General features: G+C 42.7%; 1 protein-coding gene across 1 annotated transcript in view; it reads right to left on the bottom strand.

The window, feature by feature from the left end:
• arid3c (AT rich interactive domain 3C (BRIGHT-like)) overlaps window positions 1-17,148 on the bottom strand; it is an 84,009-nt gene extending 66,861 nt beyond the window's left edge. The window contains exons 1-2 of the mRNA XM_034091801.1: window positions 16,915-17,148; window positions 15,983-16,624 (exon numbers count right to left, since the gene is read on the bottom strand). Of these exons, the coding sequence (XP_033947692.1) occupies window positions 15,983-16,624; window positions 16,915-16,947 (675 nt within the window). The 5' untranslated portion in view covers window positions 16,948-17,148. The remainder of the gene's footprint in view (window positions 1-15,982; window positions 16,625-16,914) is intronic.
• Between the last annotated feature and the right edge of the window lie 2,423 nt (window positions 17,149-19,571).

Genomic DNA, 19,571 nt, shown 5'->3' with positions numbered 1-19,571 from the left:
GAAGTGTGCGTGCCACTCCGAATGGAGAGGGAAGCCCCTCTACATTAATGTGTGCTGATGTTCTGCTTCATTCATCAACAACTGGGAGTAAAGAAGCAGGTTCCACTGCCCTCTCCCGGTTTCCTCCCGGGGTCGCATTTCTCCCGATTGCTGACAAAATCAGATTTACTCACGACTGTTTCCACTCGGACTTCAATACAGCTACACCATTGTTTGGTTTCCATGGTTGCGCGTCTCTTTAGTAGCGCACGCAACTGAAAGTCTGAGAGGGTGTTCAGCATGGTGAGGAAGACAGTCACAGAAAACTGAACGATAATGGACAACTCGACCCTCTGCTCACACCTTCCCTGTACAATACAGGTCCAGCCCGCACGTATGCTCCATCAAGGAGCTCAGGCAGCAAGGCAGTGCCCTTACAACTACAATAAGCATGTTAATGTTAATCTAACAGCTCCGACCATCCCCCCCCCCCCCCCCCCCCCCGCGGTGCTTTTGAAATGCTCCCGATTTCTGAGGTTTCAAGGTTGGCAAGTATGCTCTTCACATATCTCATATTATCCAGATGATCGGATGCTCATAACGCTGCCTGGCGACGGGAATACATATCTCAAGGATCATGCAAATCGTCCTCACTGATTTCCCTGTAAATTTGCTTTCCGTAACACAATGGCCAGAAGAGAGTTCCACCCTTCCTCCATCTTAACGGATGACAGTGGAAGATTACAGAATTTGATTATTGCTTTGTGTAAAAGCATAGGGATAATCCTAAAGCCTTTTTTGCATGTTGACTACAAGTTAAGTCAGCTACTAACTTAGCTGTTTGTAGATGGCATAGTCAGCAGAGAGAAAATACGTCAAAGCAAAGTAAATCAACCTGGCTACATTCTCTACTTTGTTCCCAAGAGTCTTTGGGTGTTTCTCAATGTCGAGGAAGGCTCCTCCAGAGCCACTATTTCAAGGATGCTACGTCATCGAGGCCCGCCGAAGGACTGTCCAGGATCATTGGAATTCTAAATTGCTAAATGTAATGTAATGTAATGTAAAGGAAGCGTCCTCGACATTGAGAAACACCCTCTGTTTGCCTTGTGTTAGCTTGATGCTAGCTGTAAAAGCAGTTTGTACCCGCTTGATTATATTTAAGTATTAGTAATGCTGTGTTTCAGTTTGGATAATCTCCTTAGTGCACTGCATGTCACCAGAGGTGGGGACTCGAGTCACATGACTTGACTCGAGTCAGACTTGAGTCGCATATTTTTTTACTTGCTTGACTAACATTGATAAAAGACTTGACTTGACTTTGACTTGGTATTCATGACTTGAGACTTGACTTAAGCTTGAGACAGATGACTTGAAAGGACTTGACTTTTTAAAATTAAATATTTGCGTTTGTTTTTGTATTGAGATATTACGTAAACATTTTTCTAAATGTAATTGGGTGATTATAGCGCCATGCGCGCAAACCTGGCAACCCACTAGTAGGCAGGAGTGTCAGTTAACATGGCAGCGGCTAGCGTTACTCCAGAAAGAGTGAAGTTTGGATTCAAGGATTATTTTGTCGATGACGGTAATAAGAAGAGAACAGCGGTATGCAGGGTCTGCAGCATAAAGGTCAGTGACACGACCACCACAACATCCAACTTCATTCGTCACTACAACAAAAACACAGAGAAAGCTAGGCTACGTGCATGTGTTGTGTTAGCTAGAAAGCTAACGTTAAGTTTAAGCTACGTTAGACTTGGTTTCAAATCGATTAAGCAAAGAGAAGACAAAACGGTAAATGAACACTCGAACCGCCAAGGGATTCATTTTGACTAACCCTGATACTGACGGGCTGTCAGGAGAGAGAGAGAGAGAGAGAGAGAGAGAGAGAGAGAGAGAGAGAGAGAGAGAGGAGGGAGGAGAGAGGATGAGAGAGAGAGAGAGGGAGAGGGAGATCTAGGGCATTAGAGATAGGAATAGGATGTCTAGTGAGGAGTCGCTCTCTTTCTCTGTATCATCTTCGCGATGGGAGATCTATTCCTCGTTTATTTCCCCCGTGTTTTTATCAGAAGTTTCTGGAAACTTTAAAATAATGTAGTTCATCTGCTTTTAGTAGTTTGTTTACATGTTTTAATGATGTTGTTTGTTTGTAGAAGTGCATCATTCCTTGATTTGTTGTCAAATGAATCTGAACCTTTTGATCTGCTATGATGATAAACTGAAGCCATTTCTAAATGAACCCAATTAAGTGAGTTTTAAATGTACTTAGTTCATAAGGAAATGATGAAGAGGAGCACAGGAAGTGATTTAAACGATATCTCTGTAGGCGCTGACGCTGGTGGCGGTTCTCGTGTTACAGAAGTTTAAATGAAATACGTGTAATGGAAAACGCCATCTATGATGTTCTGACCTGGAGTTCTGCCTTTCTGAACAGGCTGTTTGAGTCCTCGCTTATCGTCTGCAGTTCTGCGTTAATATGAAGCTATGATCGTCGTCGCTCTGAATTAGATCTCAATGACTAACTGTGTCTGTAATGAAGATCATATGTGGGTCGAATCCATTTCATACCCACCGTCTTTGAACTGGTTTCATGTGGAAACTGGGCTCATTCATCAGAATGTCGTAGGACTTGACTTGCTTGACCTGAGCAAGGACTTGACTTGACTTGCTTGACCTGAGCAAGGACTTGACTTGCTTGCCTCTCACCACAGTGACTTGGGACTTGCTTGATACTTGTAGGTCGAGACTTGAGACGTGCTCATGCCGTGCACATGTAGGACTTCCTCCCACCTCTGCATGATGTCACGCACTGTGAACATTTGCAGTATGTGAATTTTGCAGCGTTCGAATCACATGAAGCTGTTTCACGATTGCCGCTGTTACCTAGCTAGCATGCTACAATCAATCACTTTAGCAAATCATTACAGACTGCCCAATGAACCCGATTACATTCACGGTGGCTTCTTTTTGTCAACAGTATGGTGGTGCGTTACTTCAATTGCCAAAAGACTCCCACGTGTTTAACTTATATGTAAAGTGCTGTGTTAACCACAATCGTGGCTGCTCGTGTCACTTCCATTATATAGCTAAGACTGCGATTGTTGAGGGCCTTACGAGTGCACCATTCAAGTGTGCATAAGGCACTGTGTCTCACATTGGGATGCACGTGTGCCCTCAAAACAGCAAATATAGGTAGGCTACAGAAGTATGTGATTTGGGACTCAGCATACGTGTAGATCGGAGTATAATGCTGATTTATTTCATCAAATGTCATTCAGTACTGTGGGCGTAGCGCCTGCATGTGTGAGTAACCTGACACGGCTCCAGTTGATCAGTGACTGCGGAGGCTCTCTCAGTGGAGTGTCACCTCACACGTCTCTATCAGCCAGAAAGGGTATTGTCTTTCCATGGGGCTGCAGTGGTGCGAGAGCAGGGCAGGAAACATGAGCAGCAGCTATAGTTAGGCTGATGTCGCCCTGTCACTCCCAGCCAAATGAGTGTGGGGAGGGGGGCTGTAGTGGCATCTGAGATAGCAGGTCAGTGTGTGTGGGGGGGAGATAATCATTAGTGATGGGGGCGGAGTTAGTGACTGCCATGAACACTTGAATGGCAGCCCTCTGGCTCTGCTCGGCTGGGGGAAACACTTGATTGTGTCTCCCTGATAGTGGAGGCAGCAGCAAAATCAACAATGGTGGGTGTCAGGTAAATGTAGGGAGAACATCATAAATGCAGAGGATTAGACAGATATATAAAAGATAAAATAAACTAAAATACCATTACGCATAGGGTGTCTTTTCAGAACAATCTTGTATTTTTTTTTCTTTTTTTTTTTCTTTCTTTTTATATAGCCCAATATCACAAATATTACATTTGTCTCAGTGGTCTTCACAGTGTGTACAGAATATCAGTATGACAATACGACACCCTCTGTCCTTAGACCCTCACATCGTACAAGGAAACACTTCCGAAGAAAACCCAGAGTTTAAAGGGAACATGGGAGAAACCTCAGGGAGAGCAACAGAGGAGGGATCCCTCTCCCAGGACGGACAGACGTGCAATAGATGCCGTGTGTAAATTGAAAAGATAATACATTTGCAACATAGGTAGTCCAAGTGTATTGGTAGTAGTAGTGCCACATCATACTCAAATTGAGCAAACAATTGCAACATGATATCTAATTGAATGTGTACAATGTTTTAGACACACTTACTTGTAAGATTGATATTGGGTCATTTGGTATTTTCAGCCAGCTACAGGGAGTTTAGAATCTATCATTAGAAGTTGCCCAAGGTGGGTTTGTAATTAGGTGATTCGAGTGAGAAGGACTTTGTATTAATCATTATATTGTGACAATCACCACTTCCCAAATAGTACTTTTGCAGATTGAGCAGCCTTTTTGGACAGGGTGGGATGCTTAGAAGTGACTATATTTTACGTAGCATGCTAATATCAAATCCTGGTGCTTTCTGTGCCTCAGTGACTTTGCTTCTCCTGGGCCCATGGCAGCAGTCCTTCAGAAGATCACTGAGGTTTTCTTTCTGTGACCTGACAGATGAGCGATTTGTAATACCAGTCAAAAGTAAGCATGGCCATGTTTCTCCATTGTTCCAGCGATATGAGAGTTGGACAGTAGGTCAAAGGTTTGCTGACAAAAAGGCAGTCAAACTCTACTTTACGACAAACATGCACATTGAAGGGTGCTTAAATACAAAATGCATGCAAAATCTCTATAAAGTGCACCATGCAAATCACATGCAAAGAAGCCATGTGTTGTTGATGTCAGGAAGATGATGAACAAAGCAGCTCCAAGCTCCGCCTCCTGGTTTATTTTAGTCACTGTATCTGTCTGTCTCCTCACATCCCCCCAATACTCATCTCAGATTTGACAAATGTGTTTACCCACTTCCCATGGCATCGGTAGCCAGATGATGGTGTATAGCCGTGTCTCTAAGCATTATGAAAACTCCCCAGTGATCGGATTAACAGAGAGGTTCATTCATTTATATGTTACATGTGTAACTTATGTTACATGTGTAACTAATGTCCTGCAGGTCATCCTTGAAAAAGAGATCTTTTGATCTCAAGAGGCTTTCACCTGGTTAAATAAAGACTACAAATGTATGTTGCACCTGATCCCGGTGACCCATTGGCCCGGACAGATCAGAGCGGACATGTCCAGATTACCCTCAATCTGGAGTAGCAGAGAAACTGAAACCATGGCGCTAAACTGCACACACGTCTGCTTCTCTATCGGACACGAGAGTCTATTGGAGAGCACTGATACACGGGGGCCCCTCAGGCTTCAATAGGAATGTAATGGCATGCATTACACACACACACACCTGCACAAACACATTAATCTACGACAGGAGGTACAGCAGATGGAACTGGTGTGTGTATCTCTTTCTGTGTCCGTCAGCTTGTTGCCATTTCTGCATTCACGGCCACCCCCGCCTTTAAAATACATGCAGCATATGGGTTCATGTTTCAAACCGTCCCCGGGTTCAAATGAGCACACGTTGTCTACAGTACCTGGTTCTACGGGAACATCTCAGCCTCGACGAGACTAGACTTAATATCATCTTTAATAGGCCGCGCTCCTTTTTTTCTTATTCACTCGATGCGTGTTTTATAAGTCGCAGAATTTGAAAGTTTGCCGTACACTCCACTGTCAGGAAAAAGAAGTGCATAAGTTCCCGAACTGTGCAGCTAGTCTGAATGACTTTGTATTCTGCAGGGTGGAACTAAAGTCTGATTTACGAGTTGATTATATTTCACATCATTCATCCAAATCTGTGAAGTAACATTTAAATAAATGTAGTGGAGTAAAAGTACACGGTTTACCTCCCGTGAAACCCCCGTACTGTGTTGTTCTGAAACTATATGCTCACATACTGTCGGCTTATTTTGGAAACACCGTCAGGAAAGAGAACACTTCAAAGTGCTCATCATACAAGGATCGATTGAGCAGCAGCGACAGATCCTCCACAGCGCACCGCGGAGACCTTGACACACAAACGCACTTTTATGGCAGCAATCTAATCTGCTAGCCTGGCGTCTGACTATCAATGATTACTCAATCTGCTTAGTGCAGAGCAGCAGCCCAGGTGGCACATGCACATCCCGAGCCATTGACCGTACAGCTTTTGATTACATACATTGGGTCACAAACATGCTGATTGGCCATTACAGCGAATGCAAAACGAGGCTGAAGGTCGCCTATATTGAAGAATCAGTGAATATTCTGTCTTTGTTATCCGTGGCCTCTGCAGGGAGGGAGCCATAGTGTGCACGTCATCCTGGCTCTGACACTCAGTCTTCAGAGCATCAGGTCGGGTTCATTCTCGGTTCACGATAATGTATTCACAGCATCACCAACCTGCTCACTTAAAAACATCGCAATCATATTTCAGTGAGTCATTTAGTCTCAATCATTCTCGCTAAAGCAACGTTTCAAGTTGACTCGACTGCTGCAGTGTTTTACAACAGATGTTTGTGGGTTTTCTGGGGAATTAGAACACAATACTATTGGTGTGTTGGTCCAGCCATCGTGACATCCAATGAGTCAAAGCTGAGAGCATGAGCTAATTCTCACTGTTTGGTATTTCAATGTTTATTTATTAAAACTACATTTAATGAATCGGCTGACATTGCACATTATTGAACTTGTTGAATAAGACCTTTCCCAGGGACACTTGGTGGTCTTTATTTAGATGGGCCCAAGACCCTCCCTGTGCGGGGGCCTTTCCATGCTGCTGGTGACTCCTCTGTATGGTTCCCTTTGTGGGTAACCAGAAACTAGGTATTTAAAATGTTTCAGCAAGTTGACTTTCCTAATATTATGGATGGCTTCACAAATGTTAACCTTGATTGCATGCCTTATTATATAATAATGAATGAATGAAAACGTTATTACAGACTCAGGGTCCAGATAAAAGACAAGACATTAGATATAATAAATTACATACATAGCATAAAAATAATTCATAGTTTAAGAATAATTTAAATCAGTGTCCTACAAAGAGACAACTATACCAATGTCTCCACAGCTGCGATTGGTAGCGTGTAGTACTACACCTTATGTTCGATAAGGCCAAGAGGATTTCATTATCAGAGTCATTAAGCCGGCAGATACATTTATACATATATAATAATCAGATAATATGCTTGCTATACTCTCGTGCAAAGCAAATAAAGAGACGTGAATGGATGCCTAAAGTTGTGAATGTGTTCTAGATGGAGCAAATTGAGGTAGAAGCATCCACACATACACAAAATGGTTGAACCTGAGCCCAACTAGGACAGGACTGAAAGCATCATTGCCTCGACTTCAAACGAATGAAGATTGCTGGAATACTTCACAGGTTCCGGTTCATATTCAGTGGGAAGACACCGATAGTTGATTTTTCACATTTTTCCCAAACTCTTCATCACATTTATTTTCAGCCTTTGTGACATCGCCCCTCTTAGAGGGCCGCCTCCAAACCCAATAATCAACCCTTAAGGGCCTCTCAGGGCCCCATAACTAACGACGTGAAGCACTGCACCATTTGATTGTGCTACACCACATTTCTCTTATAACAAGGTTAGCAGCAACGATATGGAGCACAAAGATCTACAAACTGATACACATGCATTTAATCAAAAGATAACACGTCGTCATGGTAATTCTGAGGGCCTCCCCAACAATGGCAGGATGGAAAAAGCCAGTCAGAGACGCAGCGGTGAGGCAATGTTTGCCCAACAGTCAGGTCTCGTAAACAGAGAGGGGGGCTTTTGCAAGCAGCTGCAGAAATTCCAGGCTGCTGCGATTAAAAAGTAACACCCACATCGAGGGTTGGGGGGTGGGGGGGGGTGTGGATGTTTGAACAAGCCAACCCTGCCCCTGTTTTAATGAAAAGAGAAGAAGAGCCATTTGTAGAGAAAACAAGTACGTCTCACAGCCCACCTTCCACTGCTCACTGAGACACAGAATGAGTAGAGGAGACACAGCCCCAGCGTGTGTGTGTGTGTGTGTGTGTGTGTGTGTGTGTATGTATGTGTGTGTGTGTGCGTGTGTGTGTGTGTGTGTGTGTGTGTGTGTGTGTGTGTGTGTGTGTGTGTGTGTGCGTGTGTGTGTGTGTGTGTGAGGGAGGGGAAATGAGGAGATCAATGTCCTAATGATACCAGGGTTCCTGCAAGTTGCGTCAATTCAGTGTTACGATGTTTCAGGACCCTTTCAATTGTCATGTGAATGGAAAACATATACATTTCATCGATTGGTTGATTCATTTTCTCATTGAAAAGAAATCAAAATGGACTGTTTGGGGCAGTCCCGTCGCTGAGTGGATACAACGCCAACAATTAGCCCTCTGCGCAAAATAAACTTTTAAACGCAGTCAAATGAGAAAAACTAGCATTAAGAAAATCCAATTCCTTTGATGTGTACCCATGCAGTACTTGTCCAGTGAACTGATTCTGATAATGATAATCTTACAATAGATTGGCACACAGGGACCATCTACAAAATAGGACTACAGGAAAAGGACCTTATTTGACACTAGTAGCCTACAGATGTAACATTACTGATGAATTTGCCATTATAAGACAAATACCAAAAAACAACAGCGTGAAAGTCGGGGCAGTTGACCGTATAGAGTGGTACAGTGATTGATCACATGGGCTCCCTTGACAACAGGATTTTTCCATTGGGTTCCATATCATTGCAGACAAATCTGTGGCAAACACAGATGTATGACTCTTACACGTTTTGTTCTTCAGGATAACCTCTACTAACACCACTTCTATGTCGCAACCGCTGATGTAAGAAGCTAACCTAAGGCTATAAACGAGCTACATTACTGTCGCATGGCCGCACATCCCCAGTGCTAAGCTAATGGCGGCTAATGTTCAGCGTGACGATGTTTATTAGTCTCATTCTGACACGTTAGCTACAGCCGTTTTTTAGGAAACATAGAAGCTTTAAACATTCACAAGTGGGTTGTTTACGTATTAAAACATGTTAATCTGTTATTTCAGGCATATTACCGAGAACAAGTTGTAACACAAAGGGGATTTTGAGAAGAGGGAACAGGAAGTGGTAACAAAACGAATTTCCTGGTTAAATTCCGACTCATTTCTGCTCCGATGTGGCACTAGTAATAAAAGTCAATGACATACAAAAAACTGAAACTTTGATTTTAATTCAATTTAGATTTCCTAATGCGAACCATCGGAGGTGGGGGCGTGATTAACCTCAGCAATAACAGTTTATTTGGGGGTATGGCGAAGAGAATAAAGTTGTAACAAGCAATAGCGCTTCAGCACCACACACTTATATAAAGTTAGCAACACTAACCAGGCAGACTGTGATGCTGTTTGTTTAAACCTTACTTTTAATGACCATCCGTTCGCTGATATTTCCCGGTTTGAAGACCAGCACACTGCCTCATACGATTTCCTGTTGTTTTTTATTATATCAGCTATCGGTTGGAATCAGTACATGGGCTATACAAGTAAAATCATAAAGTATGCCGAAAAAATATGCCTGTAAAAAAACGGCTTATGCCACGATATGATAACAACAACCAGTCAAGACAGTCAGAGCTTCAGTTGCTATGCTAACATCAGCTGTCTAAGGAAGTTTAATAACGTTGTAGCGTTGTAATGCCAAATAGGGTCAATTCAACATGAGCATCGACCCGTTGTTGTGACTGGCGTTGGGGAGACAATCAGCGACGTAAACGGTGATGTCATGACGCAGCACCAGTTGGGCTCTGAGCGGTGGAAACACAACTGGGGCTGGACCGGTTCGAAACCAGAAAAGTACAAGCACGGAGCTATAACGGGAACTAGTTTGGTGCGAAAGGGGTAACACACACACACACACACACACACACACACACACACACACACACACACACACACACACACACACACACACACACACACACACACACACACACACACACACACACACACACACACACACACACACACACACACACACACACACTTCCGATCCTCCTTTCACTTCTGTTCCCCTTTACCCCACCCGTCCGTGTGGCAGCCCTGTGTACAAGTGTAATGGCACCCAGTGAAAGAATCCAGGAATGCCATTAAAGCATTGGCGGTGACGGAGCACATTTTAAAGTGGCCCACAGCTGTTAGATGAATATGTGGAGAAAGGTTCCTGGAGGGGCGCCGGGGACGTGCTTCAACTACGGACGGTCTTGCCTGATGTAAAAAGAAACGTTGCTATGTGAATGATTCAGGTTTTACAGTAGCTTCATGAGATCAGGCTGGGTTTCCACATCCCTGACAGAATGTTGACGCGGGAGTTACGGTGCGGAGCATGTGTCTCTTTCAAAGAGGCTCTCCCTGCTGGCTTTTATGGTCACATTAAAGTGGGTGGTGCAGGGTGGGGGGGAAGGGTCAGATTGAAGGGCTGATTGTTTTTCAAGATGAGCCCTTCGATACATGGCTGAGAGATACTAAAGAACCCATCCGTTCTTCACCACGCATACATCTCACTGAACTGTACACTTGTTGCAGAGCGGTGAACTTCTCCAGGCATACATTTGCTTCCATTCATTCTGTGTAACCCCAGAATGGATGCTCACTGATTTACGCACATTCCAGAGTGTGTTAATTGATTTTTCAAGCACACAGCAAGTGAATGGAAATGAACAGCTGCTTGGAGTTAGCTCGGATTAATGCTCCCAGAAGCTGTCCGATAAAGAAGGATGACAGAAACTATGCTTATTTGCTTTCATATACAACAAACAACACGCTGAAAGCAGTACTTTATTTTGATTTTGTGAAGAGGTATAATACATTGAATATTTCTGCTCGACATCTCAAGTGCTAACCAGAATCATGAAAATAAAAAGATCCCTCACCTCAAAAATGTATATGAACAGTTTCATTTGCATTCCTGCAGCAAGACACAGCTTTCTGAAACAAGAGCTTTCACTGTCTGGGTTTATAAATCGGCCAATTTGCGTTTATGATGGATATTTGGTATCTAGGTTATGCCAATACAGAAATGCAAAGCTATGTTTGAGGTGGTTTGGAAACAGTTCCACCTCCAGAGAGCACTGACGTGTTCATTCTTACACCGACACTCGATGTAGCACATACCTGGGCACAACTCTTGAAATACCACATTTACGGGATTCTCATTGACAATGTTTGTTGCCTGGGGACAAGCAATGGAAATGAGTATTTCTAATGTAATAAGATTAGATTACATATACTTTATTGATCCCAACTTGGGTTAATAATAAACTAAACGTATGTGATGAATAAAAGGCTTTAAATTGTCATTTTAAATGACCTACATATCAATACCAGTATCTGCCTTCAAAATGAAGCCCTAATTGAAACCGAATGAAAGATCAATCGGAAATGCATTGAGAAATTGGCAGAAAGGTTTAATGTTTGGATCTAAGATCTGGTCCTTCAAAGGATCCTCATGAAAGCAATCCCGTGATGCGTTTGTGGCCACACTGCGCAGTTCCCTTACGGTCGTCAGTAGTTGGCTATAGGCTACCATATCATCTATATTCTATATGATAAATGAACGGTACACAGTCTCTGTTTTTACACTACTTGTTGGGGAAAAGAGCCATTTAACAAATATCTTATAAATGCATCTTGTCTGTTATTGCATGCTTGAGTCTAAACAACTGAACTCATTGCCATGTTGGTAAGATTTAAAATCTGTTTTCAATTTGAATCCACTTCAAAAATCACTGAGAGTATTTGCAATAAGCTGCAGTAGCTGCAGGTGAATACAGATGACTGTTCTGAACACATTCACCTGATTTGCCTAAAAGGACTCGTTTTGGCAGTGTGGATCATTTGAGTGGCCGGGGGGGGAGGGGATTGAAATCATACACCGGTACAGCTCACGCTCCCACTCCACCACTTTTCTATAGTTGTTGGAAAAACAAGCTGGAAGAGGTACAATCCACAACAAGGAGTGGCTCCGTATACCGACACATCGTGACGATGTCTCGTCTGGTTCACAATCAGTTTTACTGTCTGTCTGTGGACTTTTTGAGAAGGACACGAGACACGAAACTGCTCTGAATTTGACTGATTTAAGAGAAACTGTTCAAACAAGTCCTTTCGTCTCAAATGCAGACATTCAGCCCTCAACTAACACTGAAATGCATCATGTCAACACATTTCACCTAACTGTATTAGATTAGTTGAAAGCAATCATTTTATGTTTAAAAAAAAACATATATATCAACTTACTTAATAATAAAGTCAACGGTTCAGTTTTTTTCAGTGAAGCCTCTAGAAATGAGTGTCTTTAAACGTCACAGAGTCGGAACACTGCATACTAACTAGGGAAACACATTTGACTGGAGGGAAGATTGAAGTCTGGACAACGTATTGGACCATAATTCTGATGTCTGAAAAACAACTTTCTGATACGCGTGCTGTTGCATTATGGCTTTGAAGATGCAGGATGTTCTGCAGATAAAGGAGCAGCACTAATGCAAACATTTCCCACATAAGTATAGTCAGAACATGTTCTCATGAAGCAGTGAATTTAGTGAAGAAATCATGCACACATATCTCAGGATCAGACTTTATGAGAATGTTCTTGAAATCCAAAAAGTGTTGTAATGTTTCTTACTGACAGGTAACATTGGTGACATTGTCTTTCTCTTCATTCCAGAATGTTCCAGTGGTCTCTGAAAATCACCTTGCAGAGACCACAGCCCGCCACATGAACATTATATCTGCTTTCATTCTTCCTGGTCACGTTGTTGCCGTGTGGCAAAGCGCTGCGGATTAGGACCCATGAGCACGTTCAGCAGCGGAGGTTTGACAACACTCAAAGCAAGTTCAAAGTTTAGTCTATCGTGACCATTAAACACAAGGCTGTACATGCCAAAGATAATGCACTGACAAAGCTGAACCGTTGACTTTAATGAAATGTATAGTGTCACAAATGTCACATAACGGTATCAGGTTAGTTAAAAGCAATAATATTAAGTTGAACCTAATAATCTATATTTAAACCTAATAGTATGGTTTCAACTAACCGAATACAGTGACATCACATTTAATGAAGTCAACGTTTTAGTTTATTCAGTGTCCACTATTACTTTTTCTTTCTGTCATTTTTAAGAGGATACTGAGAAGTGCAATTTGCATGCTCACATATCTGCACGAGTGTAAGTGTGTGTGATGAAGAGTGAAAGCATGGCCGAGTGTGTAGCAGCATGCGTTTTTGTTTCTGTTTCGTAATAGTTTGGCACAGAGCCGACTCCTAGACACACACACACACACACACACACACACACACACACACACACACACACACACACACACACACACACACACACACACACACACACACACACACACACACACACACACACACACACACACACACACACACACACACACACACACACACACACACACACACACACACACACACACACACACACACACACACACACACACACACCACTTCAGGGAACATTACATTGACTTACATGCATTTCCTAGAGACTTATCCTAACCTTAACCATAACCAACACATGCCTAACCCTAACCCTTACCCTTACCCTTACCCTAACCCTAACCCTTACCCTTACCCTAACCCTAACCCTTACCCTTACCCTAACCCTAAACCTAACCAAGTCTTCACCCTAAAATTAATGATCCCCCTTACGGGGACCTCCAATGTGTCCCCATAAGGGAGGCGAGTCCCCACACGTGACTATGCAAACAGATGTAGGTCCCCACAAGTATAGTAATGCTAGTCCACACACACACACACGCGCGCGCACGCACGCACGCACGCACGCACGCACGCACGCACGCACGCACGCACGCACGCACGCACGCACGCACGCACACACACACACACACACACACACACACACACACACACACACACACACACACACACACACACACACACACACACACACACACACACACACGCTGCCAGACAGGGAGATCCCAGCGTTGTTTGGGTGTGGGCCAGGCTGGAATAGCACCAGATCCAGTTTCCTGAGCCTCTGCCAGAGCTCCACGCTTCTCGCTCCGCTCCTCCGGCCTCACACACTCTCATCGCCTTGCATCTTTCTGTCGTCAGCATCTTTCTCTGTCACCAGGAATTGACGTTATGTTTTACACTCTCATCTCTTTGCGTCGTCTCCTGCTGGGTCATTAAAACTAAAATAAGTTCCACCAGCTGCCTGTCATCATTCTGTACAAGACATATGTAGGTGGTGGTTACCTTTTGTTTCTATTTAGGAATGGAAAATGTAATGTTATGTCAAAAAAGATGTATGTTTATTAATGTAATGTTTTCTTGCCTGACACGCCTTCCCGTTGTGCCCGAGGTGAACACATGTGATTTAGCAGCGACTGTAAACACCGGCTGCTCCCATTTGGCTCAGATCAGATTAAAAGTTCTCCGCCTCACTGAGGCCTTTTTATATTTAGCCCACATCTTGTTCCTATTTCCAAAGATGCATTTACTGCCTTCAAATGTGGTTTTGTTTTGCAGCTTTGAGCATGCTTACTATGCTGGCTCCACTCTGTCTGCCGAGCAGCCATAAGCATCCTTTTATTGTCCCATGACCATTACATTGAATGACTACATACAAATGACCCCGCAACAACTGCACATCCTGTGGAGCCCTTCAAGCTGCTCTGACGGCACGGAGCACGCATGTACACACAGGATATTATACAAATAATAACTGGTAGATTTTAAATCTATTCGCTGAAGCTTTTCTGTTGTTTCTAAGATGTAGTAACTTAAGAAAGGAATGCTTACTTACCATCAGATCTCATTGATGGCAAAAGTCAAGCAAGCTATCCACTAACATGACTATAGGGCTGAAGATGAATTATAAAATACAGCATTAATGTGAAGAGAAAACAACGATTGAGCGTTCTCTGCACACACTCGTCATCTCACACATAATTGTCTCTATATTGAGGCTATTGGTTTCAGCCCCTATTTAAATTGCATTTCCATGCATTGGGCTGCTTTAATGTGCAGCGCTAATGCAGTCACTAATGTACACATCACATTTAGGGAAGTCTGTAAATGATCCATCATAAATAAAGGATGACATGGAGCATCTACAGTCGCTCACAGAGTATAGATCCGCTGCTGCCGGCTGGAAGCATCCACACAGCCGTATCACTCAAATAACTCAGTGTCATTAACCAGCTGCTAACAAAGTAAAAGAGCAAATCATGACTTATTCTTTATAATTATTATAATTCATTACAAATTACGTTTTCTAGATATACGACATTAACAGGAAAAACTTTTGGGCAATAGTTTGTAAAAAGTCAATTTGAGCGATCATATATGGCAACTTGTCTCATGGAAATGTTTTTAAATGTTAATGTACCATCAACATGTTTAACTGCATTATTGCCATCTAAACAAAAGACACAAGGGAAAGCCTTTAAAAACAGGCAACCAGAAACGGGTTCTTGTTCATTGTAAATAGCCGAGTACTTTATAGTCTGTCATTTTAATACAGTTATATTAGTTTGTGTCCTATCAAATATTGCTTGTTTTGATGTAAATAAAGGAATCTGGAGCTGTTGTGAATCTTCACAACTTGTTGTTCTTTTTATATCTGATCTATAGCTGAGCATCAACACTGATTATTATGGAATCATTTCGCAGTTTGTTAGAAAGCCTCATTCTAACAGAAAGTGATAGCTGAACATATTCACCATTTAACATTTTCATTATTATCTGCAAATACATTCAACACAGAGCCTTTGGATAACAGACTCTTCATCGCCATGTTTTTCTTCAGAATGCAAAATACAGCAACATGAAGTGACGCTCCAAAACAATGTATCCAAATGCGTAAAGGAAGGCTAAGATGGCACAAGCTTGTATTTTAAATAAACGGCACATCTAATGAAGAGCCCGCATGGTTATTCAGAGGTCAAACAGTGGAGTAACTTCGGCTACTTTCAGTGTGAGCCGCTCGGGATGTCCTACCTGTTTGAACTGCTCCTCGTAGGTCCAGTCGTGGTGCTGGGGCGGGGGCGCCGATGGAGACTCTGCGTGCCGGCCCGGGGCGAAGGCCGCCGGGACTCTGGCCATGAGATGCATCGGGGTGCTCTTCGGAGGCAGGCAGGCTCCCTGCAGGAGCGAGGACTGCCGGTGCTGGAAGTGGTTCAAACCGACATCTTCTTCGCCCTCCTCGTCTTCATCCATCAGGTCCTGCTCATCCATGTCCTCTCCCTCATCGTCCCGCTCCCTGTCGTCGCTGCCCGGTCTGGAGCTGTCCTCGTCAGCTCTTCGGACCTCCATGTGTGGGAGCGTCACCCCGGGGGACGAGTTGGCAACTCCGGCGGTCAGGGCGCCGCGCATCGCCGCCTGGTAGTGTCGGAAAGCCAGAGCTTGTTGGTGGATCTGGGACTCCACCATGGAGCGGAGGTCTTTCTCTGTCTCCGCCTGCCGGAGCTTCTCTTCCAGGGCCAGCCGCGCCGCCTGTTGCCGCTGCAGGTTCTCCATGACGGCTTCGAGCTTCATGCCTCCGCTGGCGGGCTGCTGGGACTGTGCGCCGGGGAAGAGGCTGTGAGAGGATGCGGAGGGAGCGGGCAGGGGAAGGCTGCTGGCGGACGAGAAAGAGCCTTGCTGCGGGGAGAGGGCGGTGGCGAAATTATTAAAAGCGGCACTTTATACGATTAAAACACATGCTCCACCAATTAGCCTCATTACACAGTTTGGCTCACCGCTGCTGTGACATAAAGAGGATTACATTTTACTCATACAAGCGAACGTGACAAACTTCACTAAATGAGCCGATAAACTGTCGACAAACAAAGTTCCTAATGGAGTTACATTATTACTTATGAATGCATTTGGAATAGAAAACTATGTAAAGTAGTTAGGTGTAATAATCCAATAGAAGCCTGGACCCTTACCAAAGCAGATTTAGTAGCTATATTATCAACCATGCTTCTGTCCGTCAGATGCGCCAGATATTAGGAACCGGATCACAGGAGTCTTGCTTCAGTCCGCGTAACGTTCCGCATTCAACATCCAGACATGTAGGTCTCGATAGGCGGAATAAATACTTGAAATGTGTTTGCTGCTGAATGCTGGAGCCCCGAGCTGCTCTGGCAACAAGTGGTGACTGTAGAGAGGATGACCTCTGGAGGTGGAGATCAGCCCCCTGCTCCATCTGCTAACTACACGTCAATATACTGACAGTATGACAGTAGGCCTACTGCAGGCTGAGGCGGACCGCTGCGACCTGGGGACACTTAGAATAAATATGACATAAAATGATTAAATTATCATTTATTCATGTATTGTTTGATTTCAGTTGTCATAAACCACGGGAACACATTAAAAAGATATATATGTTTAAAACGTTTACAACTGACAGACTATCTAAACATTTGAATACTTGCTTAAGACGGCACCGATTCTTTACGTTTTTGTAATAATTTCAATGTATGGTGATCCAGTGTATGTAGTCAACTTAGAACTTGTTAAAAGAAAATGCTGGTTCTTCATTGAAAAAAGTTCTTCATTGAAAAATAAAAATGTATAATATTAATAATAAATAATAATTAAATAACTGTTTTGATAATTGTTACATTGAATTCATAAATAATAATCAAAATGATATTAATAATTATTCAAATGCATTTAATTTATTTCTGTTATATATTTGTTGTATTTGACTCTTTGGTGTGTTATTATATTGTGTTATATGTGTTGCGCATTAAATCAATAATGTTAATTAAAGATAAAGGTAATAGTCGACTGTCTAATTCTGTTTCGGACAAATCGAGCCAGCCTTACTCATCATATTGATGCTAAATCCAGTTCTTCCTATTGATTAGCTGCACTGAACTTAATGTCCGGCTTCACCCAAACCCCTGAATCAAACAGTGTGTACCTTTCATCATCACTACGATCAGAACCATCTGACCTGGGACGGGACACACCCCTCCTGCAGCGGCTGCTACACATGGAGACAAAAAGGACACCTGTCTGCATATTTAACTGACATTACACAGCCCCCCCCCCCCACTGCTGTCAGGTCCATCCCACTAATACATAATACTATTCTGCTTCTTCAGATGAGAGCCCACCCCAAATAACAAAGTAAAAAGTCCTGCATTTCCAGTGTTTTATGATCACATCCAAAATCAAGTCACTTTAACTCTTATATTTACTTTCAAAAATGTTGTTTAAAGTGAATTATACATGTCCATGTCTGCACTGCAGTTAAAATATCATTTCTGAGAACCCTGCAATTTGCCACCATTTACCACAGTGACCCTACAATTAAGGCTTAGTGTAAGGTAGGATATATCATTTAGCTGAAGCAAATCAATTATCATCAGCAGGGTCAGCACAGGCCGCTCATCTGTTTTCAGAGAAGAGCTGCTTCTCTGCACGTTGAGCCTCATCTAAAAAGGTTTTCCCAACACCGTATACCTGAGCTATGAAACAGGTTTTATACTATCACTTTATCTGCTGCTTGCTGAGTCAAACGTACACACTGTATACACTGAAAACGCTGAAACGTTGACTTGAATGAAATGTATTATGTCAACACATTTCACATAACTTGCATGTATTAGGTTAGTTGAAATCTGCTGACATAATGCATTTAATTCAAGTCAATGTTTTCGTTTTTTCAGTGCATGTTTTCATGGAGTCATGAAAAGACCACTTTCTGCCGCTTTGTAAGTCATTTCCTCTGATACAAGATGAATAGTATTAAGAAGAATAACAGGGTGAGTTTTCCATACAGAAGGCAGCAGGGAGGTTTTTGTTATTCATGCAAAATGAAAGGTGATGATTTCCTCTCTGTTTAATGTTGATCTTATAACATCAGTAAAACCCTGAGTTGTAAGAGGGTCTTCATTTTCTTCTGGTTCACTTACTATGTATGTTTGTATCTGAAAAGAGTCTTGTAGGGTAACTGTTTAGAAAAAGCAACAGCACTAAAGACTACATATATTTCCTGTAAGTCCATTTCTGTTTTCAGTGTACACCTCCTGCTAAATATTGAAGAGAAACGTGCTGCCATCATTTACACCGGGTTTTTTTCTCTGTCGAAGAGGATTTGGAAGAGAGGGTTTGATCATGGCCCGCAGCTCAGAGGCTGACATGCCCCGGGGGGGATCTCAGTCAGAGATGATATCTGCAGTCACATCTGAACTTGACATGACCATCAACAAGCAATGCGATCAGTGTCAATATAGGAAAAGTGTTGTACAACCCAAACCCTAACACTCAGAGTTTATGTACTCGGGCTGCACAATCAATCGAAATGTCATCGTCATGGCAATATGGACTTCAAATTAGAGAAATAAAAATATGTGTTAAAGGCTAAATATGTGTTCAAATACCATTTGATCTGAAGTATTATGGTGCTGAGGAGACAAAACGATCCTCTAAAAATATCACACTATCTTCATCATAATATATTTCTCAATGAGAATAATGATGCAATAATGATCATCCTTCCAATATACCGCAATTGATAAAAGTCATAATTATAATACGTTTTCTTTTACAAATTGTTCAAATACAATGATTTACCTATTAACATATT

This window comes from Pseudochaenichthys georgianus, chromosome 9 (assembly GCF_902827115.2).
Source record: "Pseudochaenichthys georgianus chromosome 9, fPseGeo1.2, whole genome shotgun sequence".
In the NCBI taxonomy this organism is placed as follows: Eukaryota; Metazoa; Chordata; class Actinopteri; order Perciformes; family Channichthyidae; genus Pseudochaenichthys; species Pseudochaenichthys georgianus.
Note: the sequence above shows the minus strand (reverse complement) of the source record. Positions and strands in the feature narration are given on the sequence as shown.